Source organism: Pithys albifrons, chromosome 27, assembly GCF_047495875.1.
Source record: "Pithys albifrons albifrons isolate INPA30051 chromosome 27, PitAlb_v1, whole genome shotgun sequence".
NCBI classification, from domain to species: Eukaryota; Metazoa; Chordata; class Aves; order Passeriformes; family Thamnophilidae; genus Pithys; species Pithys albifrons.
The window spans coordinates 2,242,174-2,262,507 of NC_092484.1; the positions used below are offsets into that span (position 1 = coordinate 2,242,174).

General features: G+C 64.3%; 1 protein-coding gene across 3 annotated transcripts; it reads right to left on the reverse strand.

The window, feature by feature from the left end:
• Nucleotides 1–207: 207 nt before the first annotated feature.
• ANO8 (anoctamin 8) lies at nt 208–18,906 on the reverse strand. 3 transcript variants are annotated; one of them, XM_071577863.1, is made up of 17 exons: nt 18,673–18,906; nt 15,014–15,124; nt 13,934–14,066; nt 12,897–13,035; nt 12,108–12,204; nt 11,139–11,255; nt 10,934–11,061; nt 9,982–10,143; nt 9,564–9,716; nt 8,129–8,255; nt 7,990–8,045; nt 7,137–7,211; nt 5,028–5,681; nt 4,140–4,331; nt 3,931–4,062; nt 2,346–2,456; nt 208–1,647 (listed from the first exon to the last, which is right to left on the reverse strand). In XM_071577863.1, exons 1-17 carry the CDS (start codon nt 18,770–18,772, stop codon nt 973–975), a joined length of 3,162 nt encoding a protein of 1,053 aa, XP_071433964.1. In that variant the 5' UTR covers nt 18,773–18,906; the 3' UTR covers nt 208–972. The 3 variants fall into 3 exon arrangements, with proteins under 3 accessions (XP_071433964.1, XP_071433963.1, XP_071433962.1); XM_071577862.1 differs by lacking the exon at nt 18,673–18,906 and adding an exon at nt 15,488–16,024; XM_071577861.1 differs by lacking the exon at nt 18,673–18,906 and adding an exon at nt 15,488–16,024 and having other exon boundaries at nt 9,982–10,164.
• Between the last annotated feature and the right edge of the window lie 1,428 nt (nt 18,907–20,334).

A 20,334-nucleotide genomic window follows, 5' to 3' on the forward strand; every position in this document is an offset into this window, starting at 1 on the left:
CCAGGTGCCACCACCCCGTCCTGTCCCCGAAAGCGAAGCAGAGCCGCAGCAAAGCGGGCAGGGGGCAGGGCCTGGACCCCCTTCCCAGCACGGACAGGGCTTGGGCAGCTCCCCAAGTCCAGACCCAGCGACGCAAATCCGGCAAAACCTTCCCCCGGCGGCGGCGAAGCGGCTCCCACCCCCCTCCCGGTCCCCCCCAGCCCCTTCCTTCTCCCGGGCTCCGGCACAACCTCGGTGTGCGAGTGCCTTATTGCGAAATAATTCCAGGGAATATGAAATTGGAGATGGGAAGGGCCCGTCCCGGCTCACGTTGCAGTCCCGGGGGGCGCGGCCGGTGCCAGCTCCCGCCTCGAGCTGTCGGATGAAGGAGGAGAAAGTCACTGGCGTTGGGGTTTGGTTGGATTTTAGTGCAAGAAAATGCTGCCCATGCGTGGGGATCCGGGTGGCTGCTGCTCATCCCACTCCATCCCGGAGGGAAAAAGGTCCCGGTGCCGGGAAGGATCCAGGCGGAGGCGGCGGGAGCGGGACGGAGCAGGGCACGGTGCCATGGCTGGAGGACAGGGGGTGTAGGCACGGCTGAATCGGGCTCCTCTGGCCGCTGATCCCGGGAATCCCGGCCCTCCCGTGTGGCACCGAGCCCGGCGCGGGGGTCCCGGAGGGTCTGGGATAAAATTCCCACCCGCGAGCACGGAAAGCTGTCGGGACGCTCCATCCAACCTGCTGCTCAGGAATCCTCGGCGCACGATTCCGAGCGGGATCCGGGGTGGCAGCGGGTCCCGGCCGAGGGGCCGGGGGGACACGAAGGGACGCAGCAGAGGGGGCCGGGGCAGAGCGGGGGGCTGGCGGCCGGTGGGCTCGACCCGGCCCCACGGGGAGGGACGGCGAGGGGGGGCGAGAGGCTGCCGATGGCCACGGCCGCCCGGAGGAGGGAGCGGGCGGCCCCCCGCGCTCCCGGCCCCCCGAAAGCCCCGGTTAGAGCCTATAACCCCCGCTCTCCTCGTCCGCCCGGCTCTCCGGCTCCTCCCGGCCCCCCTCCTCGGGCGCCCCGTTGAGGTGAGACTTGCTGGGCACCGAGCGCTCGGTGTCCGCCGAGGGGCCGGGCCGGGGCTGGGGGGATGCCCCGGTAGCGGTGCCGTTGCCCCCGGCCCCTTCGGACTTGCCGAAGTTGAAGAGCTTGCCGGGGTTGAATGGCTTGGTGGGAGACTGGACCTTCTCGGTCCCGGCGTCCCGTTTAGTCTCCGGGGATTTGAGGAACTTGAAGCTGAGGAAGCCGGGCAGCTTGTTCTCGCTGCCGGTGGGCGACTGGGGCGACCTGGCGGTGGCCGTGCTGCCGGCGCCGGCCCCTCCGGAGAGGAACTTGCCCTGGAGGGGGATGATCTGCTTCAGCTTCATCACGTTGTTGGTGGCCAGGAGCGAGCTGGGGCGCTTGGGCTTGTCGGAGCCGTGCGAGGAACCCCCGGAGCCCTTCCCTTTGCTCTGGCCCTTCTCGTGGGCCGGGTCCTGCCCGGCGGCCTCGGGTTTGGCCTCATCCCGGCTGGATTCGCGCTCCTTCCGTGCCTGGTACTCGGCGTGGCGCTGCCGCTCTTCCTCCTCCCGCTTGCGCCGCTGCTGCTGCTGGAAGTGGTGCTGTGCCTGCCGCTCGTGCTTCTGTCAACGGCAGCGAGTCAGCCCCGGGGCGCCTCGGGGAGCCCACCCGGCCCAGGGATGCCTTGGGGAGCCCACCAGGTCCCGGGACACCTCGGGGAGCCCACCCAGCCCAGGGACACCCTGGGGAGCCCACGAGGGACACCTTGGGGAGCCCACCAGGTCCAGGGACACCTTGGAGTGTCCACCCAGCCCAGGGACACCTTGGGGAGCCCACCAGGTCCTGGGACACCTTGGGGAGCCCACCAGGTCCAGGGATACCTCAGGGAGCCCACCAGCCCAGGGACACCTTGGGGAGCCCACCAGGTCCAGAGACACCTCAGGGAGCCCACAAGGTCCAGGGACACCTTGGGGAGCCCACCAGGTCCTGGGACACCTTGGGGAGCCCACCAGGTCCTGGGACACCTTGGGGAGCCCACAAGGTCCAGGGACACCTTGGGGAGCTCACCAGGTCCTGGGACACCTTGGGGAGCCCACTGACCCCAGATGTGCCTCAGGAAACCCACCGAGTCCAGCAACACCAGGGACACTTCTGTGAGCCCACCAGCCCTAGGGACACCCCAGGAGGCCACCAGTCCTGGTGACATCTTGCAGAGCCCAGTGGCCCCAGGGACACCTCGGGGACACCCCCCTGGCCATGGGGAGAGGGGTCCCAGCTCCATCCTCAGCCCTGAGCAGGGTCCCATCCCAGCATCACCCACCTTGAAGGCCTCACGCCGTTGGTATTCCAGCTTGGCCATCTCCTCGGCCACCCAGGCGGGAATGTCGGGAATGGCCACTTGGATGATGTACTTCAGGAGCAGGGCAAAGTGCTGTGGGGGCACAGGGATCCAGCTGAGCACCCCCAGCAGTGCCACCCCCTCCCAAAATCCACCCCACAGGGAATGGGGGAACTGAGAGGCCCTACAATAACAGTGGGGGGGATTCCAGCCCCCATCCCATGGCTTGGCAGCACCTGCAGGGAATGTGGCCAGGGATGTGTCTGTGTGGGATGTCCAGGGATGTGCCTGTGTGGGATGTCCATGTCCAGGGATGTGCACACATGGAATGTCCATGTCCAGGGATGTGCATGTGTGGGATGTCCAGGGATGTGCATGTGTGGGATGGATGTCCATGTCCAGGGATGTGCATGTGTGGGATGGATGTCCATGTCCAGGGATGTGCACACGTGGAATGTCCATGTTCAGGGATGTTCCTGTGTGGAACGTCCATGTCCAGGGATATGATTGTCCAGGAATGTGTGTGTCCAGGGATGTGCATGTGTGGGATGTCCATGTCCAGGGATATGATTGTCCAGGGATGTGCATGTCTGGGATTTGCATGTCCAGGGATGTGCATGTGTGGAATATGTATATCCAGGGATATGGTTGTCCCGGGAGGCTTTTAGTCCAGAAATGTGTGGGATGGACAGATCAGGAATGTGATTTTCCAGGGATATGCCTGTCCAGGGATGTGATTGTCCAGGCATATTTGTGGCATGGAGTGGGATGTGCCTTTGTGGAATGTACCTTTCCAGGGATGTCCACGTGTGGAATATCCATGTCCAGGGATGTGCCTGTGTGGAATATCCACGTCCAGGGATGTGCATGTGTGGGATGTGTGTGCCCAGGAATGTGCATGTCCAGGGATACAATTATCCAGGGATGTGTGTGTGTCCAGGGATGTGCCTGTGTGGAATATCCATGTCCAGGGATATGCCTGTGTGGGATGTGTATGTGTGGAATATGCATATCTAGGGATGTCCATGTGTGGAATATCCGTGTCCAGGGATGTTCATATGTGGAATATCCATGTCCAGGGATGTGCATGTGTGGGATGTGTATGTGTGGAATATCCATGTCCAGGGATGTCCATGTGTGGAACATCCTTGTACAGGAATGTCCATGTGTGGAACATCCATGTCTAGGAATGTCCATGTGTGGAATAACCGTGTCCAGGGATGTGCCTGTGTGGAATACCCGTGTCCAGGGATGTTCATGTGTGGAACATCCGTGTCCAGGGATGTCTATGTGTGGAATATCCATATCTAGGTATGTCCGTGTGGCATATCCATATCCAGGGATGTCCATGTGTGGAATATCCGTGTCCAGGGATGTGCACATGCAGGACACACATGTCAGGGGTGTGCAAGTCCAGGGATGTTCATGCCCACAAACATGAGTGGAGTGGAAGGAAAGGCAAAGCCTTTGGGACCCCTGGGCTACCCCGAGCCAGGACCACACCCTGTCACCCCCCAGGACCCCCTACACAACTCCCCAACCACAAATCCAGGTGCCAATCCCGTACCTCCAGCACCACCACGGAGATGATGGCTCCCTCGGGACTGAGCCACGGGAAGAGCCTCTGGAGCTGCCCACACTGGGCAATCAGGTAACAGTTGACCACGATGGCCAGGACCCCCATGGCCTCCATCACCTTCTGCAAGAGTGGCAGTGCCAGGGATGAGCCTCCCGGAGCTCAAACCCCCCCAGAGCCCCCCGGAGCCCCCAGCCCACCTGCCACTGGCCGATGCTCTCGACGCGCTGCCCGAAGGGTCTCTGCAGCCCCGTGCAGAGCTTGAAGGCGTCGCTGCGGATCTCGATGATGTTGTTGACCAGGGCACACATGGCAGCCAAGGGGAAGGCTGAGGAGAAGAGCACCACGTATCCAAACTGGATGAACATCTCCTGGTAGTCCTGGAAGGTGTCCTGGGCAGGGAGGGGAGCAGGGAGCAAACACAGAGTCGTTGAGGTTGGGAAAGCCCTTCAAGATCACAAAGTCCACCCTGTGCCCAATGCCCACCTTGTCACCCAGCCCAGAGCACTGAGAGCCACATCCAGTCTTTCCTTGGACACTTCCAAAGGTGGGGACTCCAAACCTCCCTGGACAGCCCCTTCCAATGCCTGACCACCGTTTCCAGGAAGAAATTTTCCCAATATCCAACCTGACCCTTCCCTGGCATATCTTGAGGCCGTGCCCTCTCCTCCTGTCCCTGTTCCCTGGAGCAGAGCCCGACCCTGCCATGTCCCCCCTCCTGGCAGGGATTGCAGAGCCACAAGGTCCCCCCTGAACCTCCTTTTCTCCAGGCTGAGTCCTCCAACCCCTTCTCCAGCCCTTTTTCCTGTTTCATTCCCTTCCCTGGACATTCTCCAGCCCCTCAGTGTCTCTCTTGCCATAAGAGTCTCAAAACTGACCACAGCACTTGAGGTGTGGCCTCAGCAGTGCCCAGCACAGGGGACAGTCACTGCCCTGGTCCTGTGGCCACACTGGTTTTGACCCAGGCCAGGTGTCCTTGGCCACTGCCCACCTGGGCACACCCAGGCTCGTGTCCAGCCTTGTCACCAGCACCTCCCAGGTCCTTCCCCGCCGGGCCAAGGGGACTTGAGGATCCCTCCAGGGCTCACCTCATACTTCTTCATGCAGCTCTCCACCTCCGCCTGCGTCAGCTGAGTGGAATAATCCTCCTCGGGCGGGTCAATCCACGACGCCCTGTTGCGCTTCCGCCCTTCCTCCTCTCCATCCTCCTCCTCCCGCCTCCTGCGGCCGCCCCGCGGCACCACCGCCGGCTCCGCCGCCTTCACGGGGCTCCCGGGCGGCCCTTCGGCCTCGTCGTCATCCTCGCACAGCTCGAACACGGCGGCGGGGTCCATGCCCTTCTCCACCATGGTGGGACTGCCCTCCTCGAGGAACGGCTCGTCCTCGTTGCCGCCGGGCTCCCCGCGCCGCTCCGCCCGCTCCACGAAGCTCACCTTCTTCAGCTTCAGCCCGCAGTCCAGGGCGCTCTCCTCCTCCGAGTCCGACTCGCGCCGCTCCTCCTCCTCCTCCTCATCCTCCGGCACCCCGCAGCCGCCGTTCAGACACTTTTTCTCCCCCCGGGACCCCTCTGGAGGACCCTGGGGGTGGCGGCGGGGGGCGAGCAGGTAGAGCAGGGTGTGGGCGAGCTGCCGGAGGCTGCGCAGGTTCAGGTCGCCCCGACGTAGCCGCTGGTACAGGTGGGGCTGGGACACCTCCCGCACGTTCTGCAGGAACTGGCGGGTGATGAGCAGCGTGGCCAGCATCTGTTGGGGACACGGGGGGCACGGCTGTCACCCAGGGAGGAGTGGGACAGCATCCCCATCGCCTGTCCCTGCGGGCTCCCTGTTCTGTGTGTTCTCCCCGCGGGCTCCCTGCCCCTGCCTGTTGTCCCTGTCCCCACAGTGTCCCCACTCCTGTGGGGTCTCTGCTCCCCCCTACAGTGTCTCTAGTCCCTCTGTGGGGTCTCATCTCCTCCTTGTCCTTCCCGCAGGGTCTCTAGCCTTCCTGTGGGGTCTCTGCTCCTCCCTGTCCTCCCCAGTGTCTCTAGTCCTCTTATGGGGTCTCTGCTCCTCCCTGTCCTCCCTGCAGGGTCTCTAGTCCTCCTGTGGGGTCTCAACTCCTCCCTGTCCTCCCCACAGTGTCTCTAGTCCTCCTGTGGGGTCTCTGCTCCTCCCCACAGTGTCTCTAGTCCCTCTGTGGGGTCTCGTCTCCTCCTTGTCCTTCCCGCAGGGTCTCTAGTCCTCCTACGGGGTCTCTCCTCCTCCCCACAGTGTCTCTAGTCCTCCTGTGGGGTCTCTGCTCCTCCCCACAGTGTCTCTAGTCCCTCTGTGGGGTCTCGTCTCCTCCTTGTCCTTCCCGCAGGGTCTCTAGTCTTCCTGTGGGGTCGCTCCTCCTCCCTGTTCTCCCCACAGTGTCTCTAGTCCCTCTGTGGGGTCTCTGCTCCTCCCCACAGTGTCTCTAGTCCCTCTGTGGGGTCTCATCTCCTCCTTGTCCTTCCCGCAGGGTCTCTAGTCCTCCTATGGGGTCTCTCCTCCTCCCCACAGTGTCTCTAGTCCTCCTATGGGGTCTCTGCTCCTCCCTGTCCTCCCCACGGGGTGCCCACTCCTGTGGGGTCCCTGCGAGGTCCCTGCTCCTCCCCACGGCCATGCTGGCAGAGCAGGACACCCAAATTCGATGTCCCCTCTCCTGTGAACCCCCCTAAGAGTGACAACAGATGGGATGGAACCTCAGCAGTGCCACCACCAGCTGGAGCAGAGCCAGGGATGGGGACATCTGTGTCCCTCCCGGGAACAGGGGGGTGCCAGGGTGGGGTGCAAGGGAGATGCCCAGCCCCTCCCTCCCCGCTCCTACTTTGGATACTCCCAGTCTCCAGCAAAAGCTCAGGAGGCCCTTAAGGAAGATGAGAGAGAGGTGGAGGTGGAGGAGGATGAAGGGGAGAAGAGCCTCTTTGAGCTGCCGCACGAGGCTTTGGGAGAGAGAGAAGATGAACAGGAGCTGTGGAAGGGACAGAAGAACAGACAGACACAGACAGAGAGATGCCGTGAGCAGGACTGGGGTCCCCCGGGGGCAGAGCAGTCACAGGAACCGTGGTGGGGGCACAGGGGACACCCCGGGAGGGCACAGAGGGGGACAGTGGTTGGGCGGGGGGTCGAGGACATCCGTCTGTCCGTCCAGGCAATGCCGGGGGGCTCGGGCCGGCCCCGGGCATGGCCCCTCACCTCCTTCAGCCGCTCCATGTCTTTGAGGTAGAAACCAATGTAGAAAAGACTCAGGTAGGAATTTACAAACTGAAACTGTGGGAGAAGGGAGAGGGGTGAGTGTGGGGTGGCCATTGGGACCTCTCAGTCCCCTCTGTGTCCCTCAGTGCTACTGGAAACCTTCTAGTACCCTCTGCCCCCCCTGAGGTTATTGGGAGCCCTCCAGCCCCCTCTGTGCACCCCAACAGCATCGGGACCCCTCCAGTCCCTCCTGTCCCCCACAGGAACCTTCCAGTCCCTTCTGGGGCTGCTGGGTCACCTCTGGTCCCCTCTGTCCCCCACAGGACCCCTCCAGTCAACCCTGTCTCATCTGCCCCTTTTTCAGGGCTGTTGGGACCCCTCTGGTCCCCCTTATCCCCCACAGAACCCTTCCAGTCCCTTCTGGGGCTGCTGGGACCCCTCTGGTCCCCTCTGTCCCCCACAGGACCCCTCCAGTCAACTCTGTCTCATCTGTCCCTTCCCCAGGGCTGTTGGGACCCCTCTGGTCCCCTCTGTCCCCCACAGGACCCCTCCAGTCAACCCTGTCTCATCTGTCCCTTCCCCAGGGCTGTTGGGACCCCTCTGGTCCCCTCTGTCCCCCACAGGACCCCTCCAGTCAACCCTGTCCCATCTGTCCCTTCCCCAGGGCTGTTGGGACCCCTCTGGTCCCCCCTGTCCCCCACAGGAACCCTCCAATTCCCCCTGTCACCCTCTGGAGCCACTGGGACCCCTCCAGTCCCCTCTGTCCCATCTGTCCCCCACCAAGGGCTGCTGGGACCCCTCCCCCCAGTCCCCCATGTCCCCCCAGTCCCCGTGTCCCCTCGTGTCCCCTCACCAGGACGATTTTGATGATGAGGTGTTTCTCGTAGGCGCTCTGCAGCCGATAGTTCTCTGCAAAGCACAGGGGAGGTTCAGGGGGGTCTCAGGGGAGGGTCCCAGCCCTGCCTGGAAGCCCCCCCGGGCCCCCCACGCACCCATGTCATTGAGCCAGTAGGCCACCTTCTTGTACAGCTCGTCACAGGCGGTGACAATGACAGCCAGGATGATCTTGGGGAGGAAACGGATGATCCGGGGCAGCTCCTGGATGCTCAGCACAAACTCCTGTGGGGATGGGGACAGGGACAGGGACAGGGACGGGGACAGGGACAGGGACAGGGACAGGGACAGGGACAGGGACAGGGACGGGGACAGGGACGGGGACAGGGACAGGGACAGGGACGGGGACAGGGGCAGGGACGGGGACAGGGACAGGGACAGGGACAGGGACAGGGAAAGGGATGAGGATGGGGACAGGGACAGGGGCGGGGACAGGGACAGGGACAGGGACAGGGACAGGGAAAGGGAAAGGGATGAGGATGGGGACAGGGACAGGGGCGGGGACAGGGACAGGGACGGGGACGGGGACAGGGACAGGGACAGGGACAGGGACAGGGACGGGGACAGGGGCAGGGACGGGGACAGGGACAGGGACAGGGACAGGGACAGGGAAAGGGATGAGGATGGGGACAGGGACAGGGGCGGGGACAGGGACAGGGACAGGGACAGGGACAGGGAAAGGGAAAGGGATGAGGATGGGGACAGGGACAGGGGCGGGGACAGGGACAGGGACGGGGACGGGGACAGGGACAGGGACAGGGACAGGGACAGGGACGGGGACAGGGACAGGGACAGGGACGGGGACGGGGACAGGGACAGGGGCAGGGACGGGGACAGGGACAGGGACAGGGACAGGGACAGGGAAAGGGATGAGGATGGGGACAGGGACAGGGGCGGGGACAGGGACAGGGACAGGGAAAGGGAAAGGGATGAGGATGGGGACAGGGACAGGGGCGGGGACAGGGACGGGGACAGGGAGGGGGATGGGGACAGGGAGGGGGACGGGGGCAGGGACGGGGACGGGGATGGGGACAGGGACAGGGGCAGGGACAGGGACAGGGACAGGGGCAGGGGCAGGGACAGGGGCAGGACAGGGACAGGACAGGGAGAAGGATGGGGAGAGTGGCAGAGTCAGGACCAGCAGACAGGGAAAGGGATGAAGACAGGGACAGGGAAAGGGACAGGGAAAGGGATGGGGACAGGGATGGAGACAGGGATGGGAACAGGGACAAGATCAGGTAAATGGAAAGGAAAAGGAATCAAGACAGGGATAGTGTGGGGGTGAGGGACATGATCAGGGTCAGGATTAGGGATGGGGATGGGGACAGAAATGGAGACAAGAACAGAGTCAGGGTCAGGGCCACAATCAACTTCAGGATCAGGGATGGAGACAGTGACAGAGTTAGGATCAGGGACAGGGACAAGGTGGGGAGCAGGGTCATGGTCAGGGACATAGTCAGGACAGGGACAGAAACAAGGACAGGGTCACCATGGAGGAGGTGGCAGCCTGGCACGGGCAGGGTAAGGACCCACCTGGAGCTGGAAGCAGCCCAGCATGAGGAGGAAGACGAGGGTGAGGCAGGCCAGGCAGACAGGGAGGCTGACCAGGCACTGGAAGAGCAGCCGCTTCCAGGGCGGGTAATAAAACTCCTCCACGCTGGTCACGGGGCTGATCCTCTTAATGCCCTAATTGGGAGGGGGGACAACAAGGTGGGACCCCTCTTTGTGACCCCAGGACTGGTGGAACCCAGCTCAGAACTCACTGGGGTTGGGATCCCAAGGAGTGGGAGCCCCCCAAGGAATTGGACCCCCCCAAGGAGTGGGACCCCCCCAAGGAGCGGGATCCCCCCCAAAGGAGTGGGACCCCCCCAAGGAGTGGGACCCCCCCCCAAGGAGCGGGACACCCCCAAGGAATTGGACCCCCCCAAGGAGTGGGACCCCCTTTCCTCACCCTGAACTGGGGCCGGGGCTCCTCGATGGACTCTGCAGGGGTGTCCAGGGTCCCCCATTTGTAGGCGAACTCGGCCCCCCGGCGCTTCCACTCCTCAAGGAACAGGGTGGCCCAGATGACGTTGAAGATGGCAAAGACCACACAGGAGATGTCCTGGCTGGTCTGAGGGACAGAGGGAACCAACTGCACCGGGGTTGGTCCCATCCCATCCCCGGCACCCCCACAACCCACCCCAGGGAACTTCAGGGTGCTCCCCCTGCCCACCTCAACCCCGTGGGCTTGGGAGCCCCCCCAGCTCAGCAGCAATGCCAGAGTTGAAGGATTGTAGGGAAAACCTGGAGTAAAGAGGGATGGAAACCCACAAGAAGGGATGAAAACCCTCAAGAAGGGATGGAAACCCTCAAGGAGGGATGGACACCCACAAGAAAGGATGAAAACCCCCTCAAAGAAGAATGGAAACCCACGGGGAAGGATGGACATCCTGAAGGAGGATGGAACCCTTCAAGGAGGGATGGAAACCCACAAGGAGGGATGGAAATTCCTAAGGAGGGATGGAAATTCCTAAGGAGGGATGGAAACTGCCAATGGAATAATGGAAACACACAAGGAGAGATGGAAAACTCTAAGGAAGAATGGACAGCCCCGAGAAAGGATGGACACCAATGGGGAGGGATGGACATTCCCAAGGAGGGATGAAAACCCCATGAGGAGGGATTGAACCCCTCAACAAGGGATAGAAACCCATGAGCAGGGAAGAAAAACCCTGAAGGAGGGATGAAAGCCCACAAGGAAGGATGGGAACCCCCCAAGGAGGGATGAAAACCCCAAGAAGGGATGGAAACCCACAAGAAGGAATGGAAACCCACTGGGAGTGGTGGAAACACTCAAGAAAGGATGAAAACCCTTCTGTGACCCACAGAAATGGATCCCATTTCCTCCCCCCGCCCCTCACCTGGTCACTCTCGGTGAAGGTGTAGAGGATGGAGCCAAAGACTGCAGGATACACCATGGCCGAGGTGTAGAACCCCAGCCAGGCGAAGTACATGGCGATTTTCACCCCGAAATAATCACAGATATCATCTGGGAGGGGGAGCAGGTGGGGCGTGAGTGGAGCTGAGACCCCCAGACCTGCCCTGTGCCACCCCCCGATGTCTCACCGAGGGGCTGAGCCTCGCACACCGCCTGCACCCAGGACTTCATCAGCCGCTTGAGGATCCTCTGTTCGTGCAGCGGGAAAACCTGCTGGATAACCCCGCGCGCCGCCAGCTCCGGGACTGCGCCCGGGACACGGGGTCAGGGACAGCGGGGACACCGCCACCTCCCCCCGGAGTCCCCCTGGCTGCCACCTCCGGGACTGCGCCCGGGACACGGGGGCAGGGACAGCGGGGACACCGCCACCTCCCCCCGGAGTCCCCCTGGCTGCCACCTCCGGGACTGCGCCCGGGACACGGGGGCAGGGACAGCGGGGACACCGCCACCTCCCCCCGGAGTCCCTCTTGGCCGTCAGCTCTGGGACATGGGCTGAGGGACAGTGGGGACACTGCGGGACCCCCCTGAGACCCCACACGAGCCTGGATGGTGGGCACTGGGGCAGGGACAATGGGGACAGCGGGGTTGGGGTGACCATGGCAGGTCTGGGCTCTGTTCCCATCCTGTATCCACTGCCCTGCCTGGCACACAGACATGGGGAGGGGGACATGGGGTGACAGGTGGGCTTGGGGGGCTGGTTACTCTGAGGGCCACCATGGCACAGGCTGGGCAGGGGCAGTGGGGCAGTGGGGTGGTGATGCTGTGCCATGCCAGTGCCATGTGGTGCCATGGAGGTGTCATGGATGTGTCATGGAGGTGCCATGCCATGCCATAGGGTGCTGTGCCACAACAGTGCTGTGGCAGTGCCATGTGGTGCCATGGAGGTGTCGTGGATGTGCCATAGCAGGGCCATGGTGGTGCCATGATAGTGCCATGGAGTGCCATGGAGTGCCAGGGAGGTGCCATGGAGTGCCATGGAGTGCCATGGCAGTGCCATGTAAGTGCCATGCTATGCCGTGCAGTGCCATACCATGCCACAGCAGTGCCATGGTGTGCCCTGGAGGTGCCCTGGCCGTGCCATGCCGTGCTGTACTCACTGATGGGCTGTCCCTCCAGGAAGTGGATGTTGTGCAGGGACTCTCCCTGCTTGGCCCGCAGGTTCTCCAGCCAGTACCTGATGATGTTTTGCCGTTCCTGCAGCACCACAGAGGGTTCAGGTCATGGTGATGGTCCCAATCCCTGTCCTTGTCCTGTCCCCTCCTTATCCTGCCTTGTCCCCAGCTCAGGGGATGGCTGGATCAGTCTCCAGCTGGGATGAGTCTTCCTGATTCCCTGAGGAGGGGGAGGTGACCTGCCCTCCTTCCCCCCATGTTCCTGCATCCCTGCATTTTTACATCCCTGTATCCCTGCATCCCTGCCCAGCATCCTGGCATCCCTTCCAAGAATCCGTCTATCCATGCATCCCTTCATCCCTATCCAGCATCCCAACATCCCTGCATCTCTGCACCCTTGCCCAGCATCCCTTCCAAGAATTCCTGTATCCATGCATCCCTTTATCCCTACCCAACATCCCCATACCCCTTCATCCCTGCCCAACATCCCGGCATCCCTTCCAAGAATTCCTGTATCCATGTATCTCTTTATCCTTACCCAGCATCTCCACCTCCCTGTATCCCTGCATCCCTGCCCAGCATCCCGGCATCCCTTCCAAGAATCCATCTATCCATGCATCCCTTCATCCCTATCCAGCATCTCCACATCCCTGCATCTCTGCCCCGCATCCCGGCTTCCCTTCCAAGAATCCCTGTATCCCCACATCCCTTCATCCCTGCCCAGCACGCCCATATCCCTGCTTGTCCCACGTCCCTCCTCCCCGCAGGTCCCACCTGAGAGGTGAAGAAGTAGAGCTCGTTCTCGATGTTCTCGTAGATATAATCCTCCTCGCACGAGAAGCTCCTCATGCCGCCCCCAAACTCCGCCTTCACCGGCTTGCGCAGCCCGATCTCGTCCGCCCCGCGCAGCAAACTGGGGAGAGGGGACACGGCTGGGACACGGCTGGGGGGACACGGCTGGGGGGACACGGCTGGGGGGACACGGCTGGGACACGGGTGGGGGGACATGGCTGGGACACGGGTGGGGGGACATGGCTGGGACACGGGTGGGACATGGCTGGGACACGGGTGGGGGGACATGACTGGGACATGGTTGGGGGGATACGGCTGGGACACGGGTGGGGGGACACGGCTGGGACACGGCTAGGACATGGCTGGGACACGGCTTGGGGGACATGGCTGGGGGGACATGGCTGGGGGGACATGGCTGGGATACAGCTGGGACATGGCTGGGGGGAGACAGCTGGAGCACGGGTGGGACACGGCTGGGACACTGCTGGGGGGACATGGCTGAGGGGACACAGGTGGGACACGGGTGGGACATGGCTGGGACACTGCTGGGGGGACATGGCTGAGGGGACACGGGTGGGACATGGCTGGGACATGGCTGGGGAGACATGGCTGGGACACAGCTGGGGGGACATGGCTGAGGGGACATGAGTGGCACAGGGATGGGACACGGATGGGGGAACATGAATGGGACAGGGATGGGACACAAATGGGACACAGATGGGACATGGATGGGGGGACATGGATATGACATGGCTGAGAGGTCATGGGTGAGGGGACAGAGATGGGACACGGATGGAAGACAACTGGGAGGATGCAGATAGGGGGACACAAGCAAGGGGACACGACTGAAGGGACAGTGCTGAGGGGACAGGGCCAGGGGGACATAGATGGGACACTGCTGAGGGGACACGGCTGGGGACACATGGCTGAGGGGACACAGGTGGGGGGACATAACTGGGGGGACATAGCTGGGGGGACATAGATGGGACACAGTGGGGACAGGGACACAGGGCCCCCACCTCTCATAGGTGGCAGTGACAAAGAAGGCGTAGACCCGGGTGTGCTTGTGGTGCCGGACCTGCACGATGAGCTCGGGGATGCCCAGGCGGATGTGGTTCAGCAGCCACAGCAGTGTGTGGTCATCTGTGCTGTCTGTGTGGGGTGGGTCAGCACGGGCCATGGCCACACCCCTCCCCACATCCCCCATCCTGGATCCCCATCTCTCCATAAATCCCCTATCCCAGATCCCCATCCCTCCATAAATCCCCCATTCTGGATCCCCATCCCTCCATACATCCCATCCTGGATCCCCATCCCTCCATACATCCCATCCTGGATCCCCATCCCTCCATACATCCCATCCCAGATCCCCATCCCTCCATACATCCCATCCCAGATCCCCATCCCTCCATACATCCCATCCCAGATCCCCATCCCTCCATACATCCCATCCCAGATCCCCATCCCTCCATACATCCCCCATCCTGCCCCCTCATCCTCCACCCCTGTTCTCTTCACCTTGTATGTCCTCAGTTGTTCCCCACATTCCCCATTCCTTCCCATGTCCTCAGTCCCCGTCCCCATCCCTTCCCATGTCCCCATCCCAGTCCCCATCCTAATCCTCATCCCTTCCTACACCCACGTCCCTCCCACTCCCCCAACACTCCCCATGTCTCCCATCCCTCCCCACATCCCACATCATTCCCTGTGCCTCCAACCTCTCCTCAACATCCCTATATCACCCCACATCCCCATCCCTCCCCATGTCCCCGTGCTGATTCCCACCCTTCCCAATATCCCCATCCCTCCCTGCGTCCTCATCCTGGTTCTCATCCTTCTCCACATCCCTGTCCCTCCCTGTGTCCCCATCCTGGTCCCTGTCCTTCCTCACATCCCCCTCCCTCTCCATGTCCCCATCCTGGTCCTCATCCTTCCCCACATCCCTATCTCTCCCCACATCCCACATCCCTCCCCGCATCCCCTGCCCTCATCCCTTCCCAAATCCCACCCCCCATCCCCTCTGCCACCCCCTGAGTGCCCCACACCGGCTCCATCCCCACCTGCCCCAGGTATCCCAGGTTTCCCAGGTGTGTCCCTACCCGGGAAGGTCATCAGCACGTCGCAGTTCTCGGTGGGCACCGTTTTCATCCAGGCCTTGTGGGACATGATGTAACGCCCTGCCTGGAGCAGCCGCTTCCCGAAGAGTTTATCTGCCAGGGGGAGGGAAGGGATCAGCAGCCGCGGGATCCTGGGGGGTATCCCCCACCCCTCATCCCCGACAACCAGCCCCCAAAGCCCCGATGAGTCACAGGGGGGGGCACGGGGACCCCCGGCATGTCCCCGTCTGTCCCCAGCCCGGCCATGGCAGGAGGTCACGGCCCCGCTCCCGGTGACGCTGCCCCGGGCTCAGGTTTCTCCTCCGGCAGCTCCGGGTGCCCAAAACAGCGCTGGGTGCCCAAAACAGCCCCGACAGCTGGCGGGGAGGAGACGCCGGGGCGTCCTGGCACCCCTGGGGTGCCGGTGCCACGGGATGCCCCGGGATGCCCCCCTGCAGCCCCCCCAGAGCCGCTCACCTCTGCCCGCAGCCCCTCGGTGGGACCGGGATCCGGCAGGGCCGCGGCTCCCAGAGATGGAAAACCGCAGGAAAAATGGGGATATTGAAAAAGCAGCCGGTCTCCATGGAAACCCGGGGAGGCCCCGCGCCGCCGCGGAGAGGTGGGATGGGGACAGTCCCCAGAGTCCCCGGCGGGTGCCAGCACGGGGACACCTCCCCTGTCCCGCTGTGGGGTGGCCACACCGCTGGCACACGCTGTCCCTGTGCCCAGTGTCGCCATCGCACCTCCTGTGGCGACTGGGGACAAGGGACATCCCCAAATCCTGCCTGGGGTTGGCAGGGAGGGCAGGATGGGGCTCCCGGTGGTGCTGGGGCACCACAGGACCCCGTTTCTCCCAGCCCAGCCGTCCCCCTGCCTCAGTTTCCCCTTCTCAGCCAGGACTGCCCAAGTGATGCCACGACCTCTCCAGGTGCCCCAGGGCTGGGAAGGTCCCGGGATTACGGAAACACTGTCCAGAAAAACAGGAAACGCCAAACCTGCTCCGGCAGCTCATCCCAGGGAACACACCCCAACTCCGGGCACCCCCTGACCCACCAGGACCCCCAGCCGGGCTGAGGCCTGGCAAACTCATCGTCTGAGCTGCCAGGCTCTGAAAGGCTGCCCTGTCCTGGCTCTGTGGGTGGAAGTTGGGGACAGTGCCAGGCATGCCAGGCTGCCACCCCCGGAGAGGGACTGAGCCAGCACCTCGGGCAAGGCCATGTCCTGTCCTGCACTGCCAGGGTGCTGGGTAGGCACGGGATGCTGGGCTGCAGGGGTGCTGAGCTACCAGACTGCTGGCCTACCAAGGTGCCAGGGCACTGGGGTATGGGAATGCTTGGGGGATGCAGGGTGCCAGCAGGCTGGGGTGCTGAGGTACCAGGGTGCCAGGGTACTGAGGTACCAGGGTGCTGGAGTATCAGGATTGTGGGGTATCAGGATGCTGTGGATCTGTGGTGCCAGGGTGCCAGGGCACCGGGGTGCTAAGGGATCAGGGTGGATGGTACTGATGTACCAGGGTGTTTGGCTACCAGGGTGCTACCAGGGGGTATCAGGATGCTGGGAATCTGGGGTGCCAGGGTGTAGGGGTGCCAGGGTGCTGGGGACCTGGGGTGCCAGGGTGCTGGTTAACAGGGTCCTGGGGTATCAGGTTGCTGGGATATCAGGATGCTGGGGTGACAGGGTACTGGGGTGACAGGGTGCTGGGGATCTGTGGTGCCAAGGTGCTGGGGATCTGGAGTTCCAGGATGCTGGGGTGCCAGGGTGCTGTGGTGCCAGGGTCCTGGGATATCAGAGTGCTGGGATGCCAGGGTGCTGGGAATCTGGAGTTCCAGGGTGCTGGGGTATCAGGATGCTGGGGATCTGGGGTGCCAGGGTGCTGTGGTTCCAGGGTGCTGTGGTGCCAGAGTGCTGTGGTGCAAGGGTGCTGGGGACTTGTGGTGCCAGGGTGCCGGGGATCTGGAGTTCCAGGGTGCTGGAGTTCCAGGGTGCTGTGGTGCCAGGGTGCTGTGGTGCCAGGGTCCTGGGGTATCAGAGTGCTGGGGTGCCAGGGTGCTGGGGATCTCGGGTTCCAGGGTGCTGGGGTTCCAGGGTGCTGGAATTCCAGGGTCCTGTGGTGCCAGGGTGCTGGGGTGCCAGGGTCCTGGGGTATCAGATTGCTGGGGTATCAGGATGCTGGGGTGCCAGGGTGCTGGGGTGCCAGGGTCCTGGGGATTTGGGGTGCCAGGGTGCTGGGGATCTGGGGTTCCAGGGTGCTGTGGTGCCCGGGTGCTGTGGTGCCAGGGTTGTGGCTAACAGGATGCCAGGGGGCACGGGGCACAGCTGGCTGTGGCTCGGCAGTGCTCGCCGGGTGACGCCGGCGGGCTGAGCTCACCATCCTGAATTATTTATGTCCTGCCGGAGTAGTGGCACCGGGTGGCAGCTCTGGGCACCTCGGGGGCCCGGCCATGGGCACAACCACAGCCACGCCACCGGGACACGTGTGGGCAACCAGGGCGATGCCCGGTGGGCACCCACCCCGAGGCCTCGGATCCAGGGGCGGGGGGAGGGGGTTCCTGCCCAAGGTCATGGGAAAAGAGGGGTCTCCAGCGCCCCTCCTGTGCCCCCACACAGGCTGGGGTTGGGGACTCACCCACCTTCACCCTGCTCCAGCCGCGGGTCCCTCTCGCCCCGCTGCCCCTGCAGCGCCCTGTGGCGTCACCAAAGTGGCACGGGGGGTTCCGTGGGGATGGAGCGCAATGTCACAGCCCTCGCCGCACCGCCCTGTCCCCCCGGGGGTCCCCGTTCGTCCCCGCCGCCCCCCGTGTCCCGGCACGCCGGCGGTGCCGCTCACCTTGGCTCCCGGGATAAGGTCACCGGAGCTGCAGCGTGGCGGGGACGGGCACGGCCCCACCGCCGAGCGGAGCCCGCGGCCGCCGGGGACGGAGCGTTCGGGGGAGCGGCGGCGTCCCGGGGGGGCACGAAGTGGGTCACCCACCCCCAGGCAGGAGTCCCGCTCGGTGGCACAGCGGGCAGCAGGCCCTGCCTGCCCCCGCCCCGCCCCGCCCCGGGGACCCCAACCAGGGGGTGTCACCTGGCCCAGCGCCACGCTGGGGGGGGACCCCAACAACGTCTTGGGGACCCCAACCCAAAGCCTCCGTCCTGCACCACCCTCTGTCCTGGGTGGTACGAAGCTGGGGGGGGGGGGGGGGGACACCGGCCTGGCCTGAGGGGGAGCAGGAGAACAAAACACCTGCCCAGGGGTGTGCGGTAACACCGGGGGTGCGTGGAGCCGGTGCCGGGGTGTTCACCGGGGCGTGGGGGACACAGAGCTGCACGTGGACCCCATCCCGGGTGGGCACGGAGTTGGCCCGGGTGGGGCACGGAGCTGGCCGTGGGGGGCGACACACACAGAGCCACGATCCCCAGAGAACCACAGACCCCCCCCCCCCCGGCCTTGGGGCGGGACCCCCGAGGGTGGCACACGGAGCTGTCCCGGAGGGATGCTCAGAGCCCCACCGGGAGCACCGACCCCCCCTCCGCCGTCCCGGCGAGCCGCATCCCGGCCGACATCCGCATCGAGCCGCAGGGAGCTGCCCCCCCGCCCTGCCCGGCCCCCCCGCGGCCCTCCCGCCGCCGCCCGCAGCCCACCCCGCCACGTCCCCGCTCTCCGCCCGGTTCCCCCGTACCCAGGACGCCGGTGGGGGCCGCCGGTTCCGTTCGCTCCTCCCCGGCCGGGGCCCGCCGGGGCCGGTCGCCGTCCTGCGCTGCGGCCGCCGGCTCGGGCATGGTGCGGGGCTCGGCGGCGGCGGGGGCCGGTGCATGGGGCCGCCGGGGCCGCCGGGGCCGCCGGTGCCGCCGCCGGTGCCGCCGGTGCCGGGCGGGAGGAGGGACAAAGGCGGCGGAGCGGAGCCCGAGCTCCCGGCCCCTTTAATGCTCTGGTTGGCCGCCGTCTCCCCAGCGCCGGTCGCACCGGCCACGCGTGTCCGGCCGCGCCCCGTGGGGGGGTCGTGGGGGGAGCGGGGGGGCGGCTCAGCCCGTCAGCGGAGCGTCGTGACCCTGCGGGGCTGGGTGTCACCAGCATCGCCCCACCGGGGGTTACTCCCTGTCCCCCCAGTGTCCCACCCCCACTCGGGGTTACCCCCTGTCCCCCACTGTCTCACCCCCACTCGGGGTTACCCCCTGTCCCCCACTGTCTCACCCCCACTCGGGGTTACCCCCTGTCCCCCCAGTGTCCCACTCCCACTCGGGGTTACCCCCTGTCCCCCCAGCATCTCCCCCCCGGGGCTGCCCCACGTCCCCAGCGTGTCCCCCCCTCCAAACTGCTCCCTCCACCGTCAGCCTCCCCCTTACCCTGCCTATCCTCGGGGCTGCCCCGCATCCCCCCCTAGTGCCCCCCCCGAACCGTCAGTACCCCCCTGTGCCCCCCCATCCTGGCACGATGCTCGGGTGGGGCGGTTCCCATCGAGGGGGGGTCGGTAACCTGAGCGGGGTGTGCGATGTCTCCCTGACATTTCGGGTGACCCTCCCCCTCCCCCAGTCCAGCCCCCCCCACTTTTGGGGAACCTCCCGCAGCCCCCCTGCAGGGCCAGAGGGTCCTGCCCTGTCAGTGCACCCTGTGAGCCCCCAGGCAATGTGGGTATTGGGGTGAGGGGCACCCCTGCCCCAGGGCTGTCTCACCCCCTCCTGACCCCACCCCGTGGCTATTTTGGGGCAGGGGCTGGATGCCAGCGTGGCTGGTCGGTGCCACCAGGAGCTGTCACCCCTGCTGGGAGCTCAGCTGGAGCCAGGGAAGGGGGGGACAACCTCAGCTGGGGGGGGGAACAGGCTGGAGTGGCTTCCAGGCTTGGCCACTGCCCCTGTTTTGGGAGGGAGGGGGAACAGAAAAGTTGGGCACAAGGCTGGGGAAGGGCCCCGTGGCCTTGCAGAGGAGTGCAGGGTTGTGCATCCAAAGGACACCCAACCTGCCATGGGAGACCCCCTGATCCCATCCCTCCTCCCTGGCCCATGGAGCGTGGTGGGGTTTGGGTGTCTCCATAGGGATTTAGCAGAGAAGGGGACATTGATGGTCTCTGGTATCCTGGGAATTCCAGCATCCTGGCCAACATCCCTGCCTGTATCCCAGCCTGTATCCCAGCCTGTATCCCTGCTTGTATCCCAGCCTGTATCCCAGCCTGTATCCCTGCTTGTATCCCTGCCTGTATCCCATCCCTGTATCCCATGCCTGCATCCCATCCCTGCATCCCACCCTGTATCCCAGCCTGTATCCCATCCCTGTATCCCAGCCTGCATCCTATCCTGTATCCCATCCTGTATCCAAGCCCTGTATCCCATCCTGTATCCCAGACTAT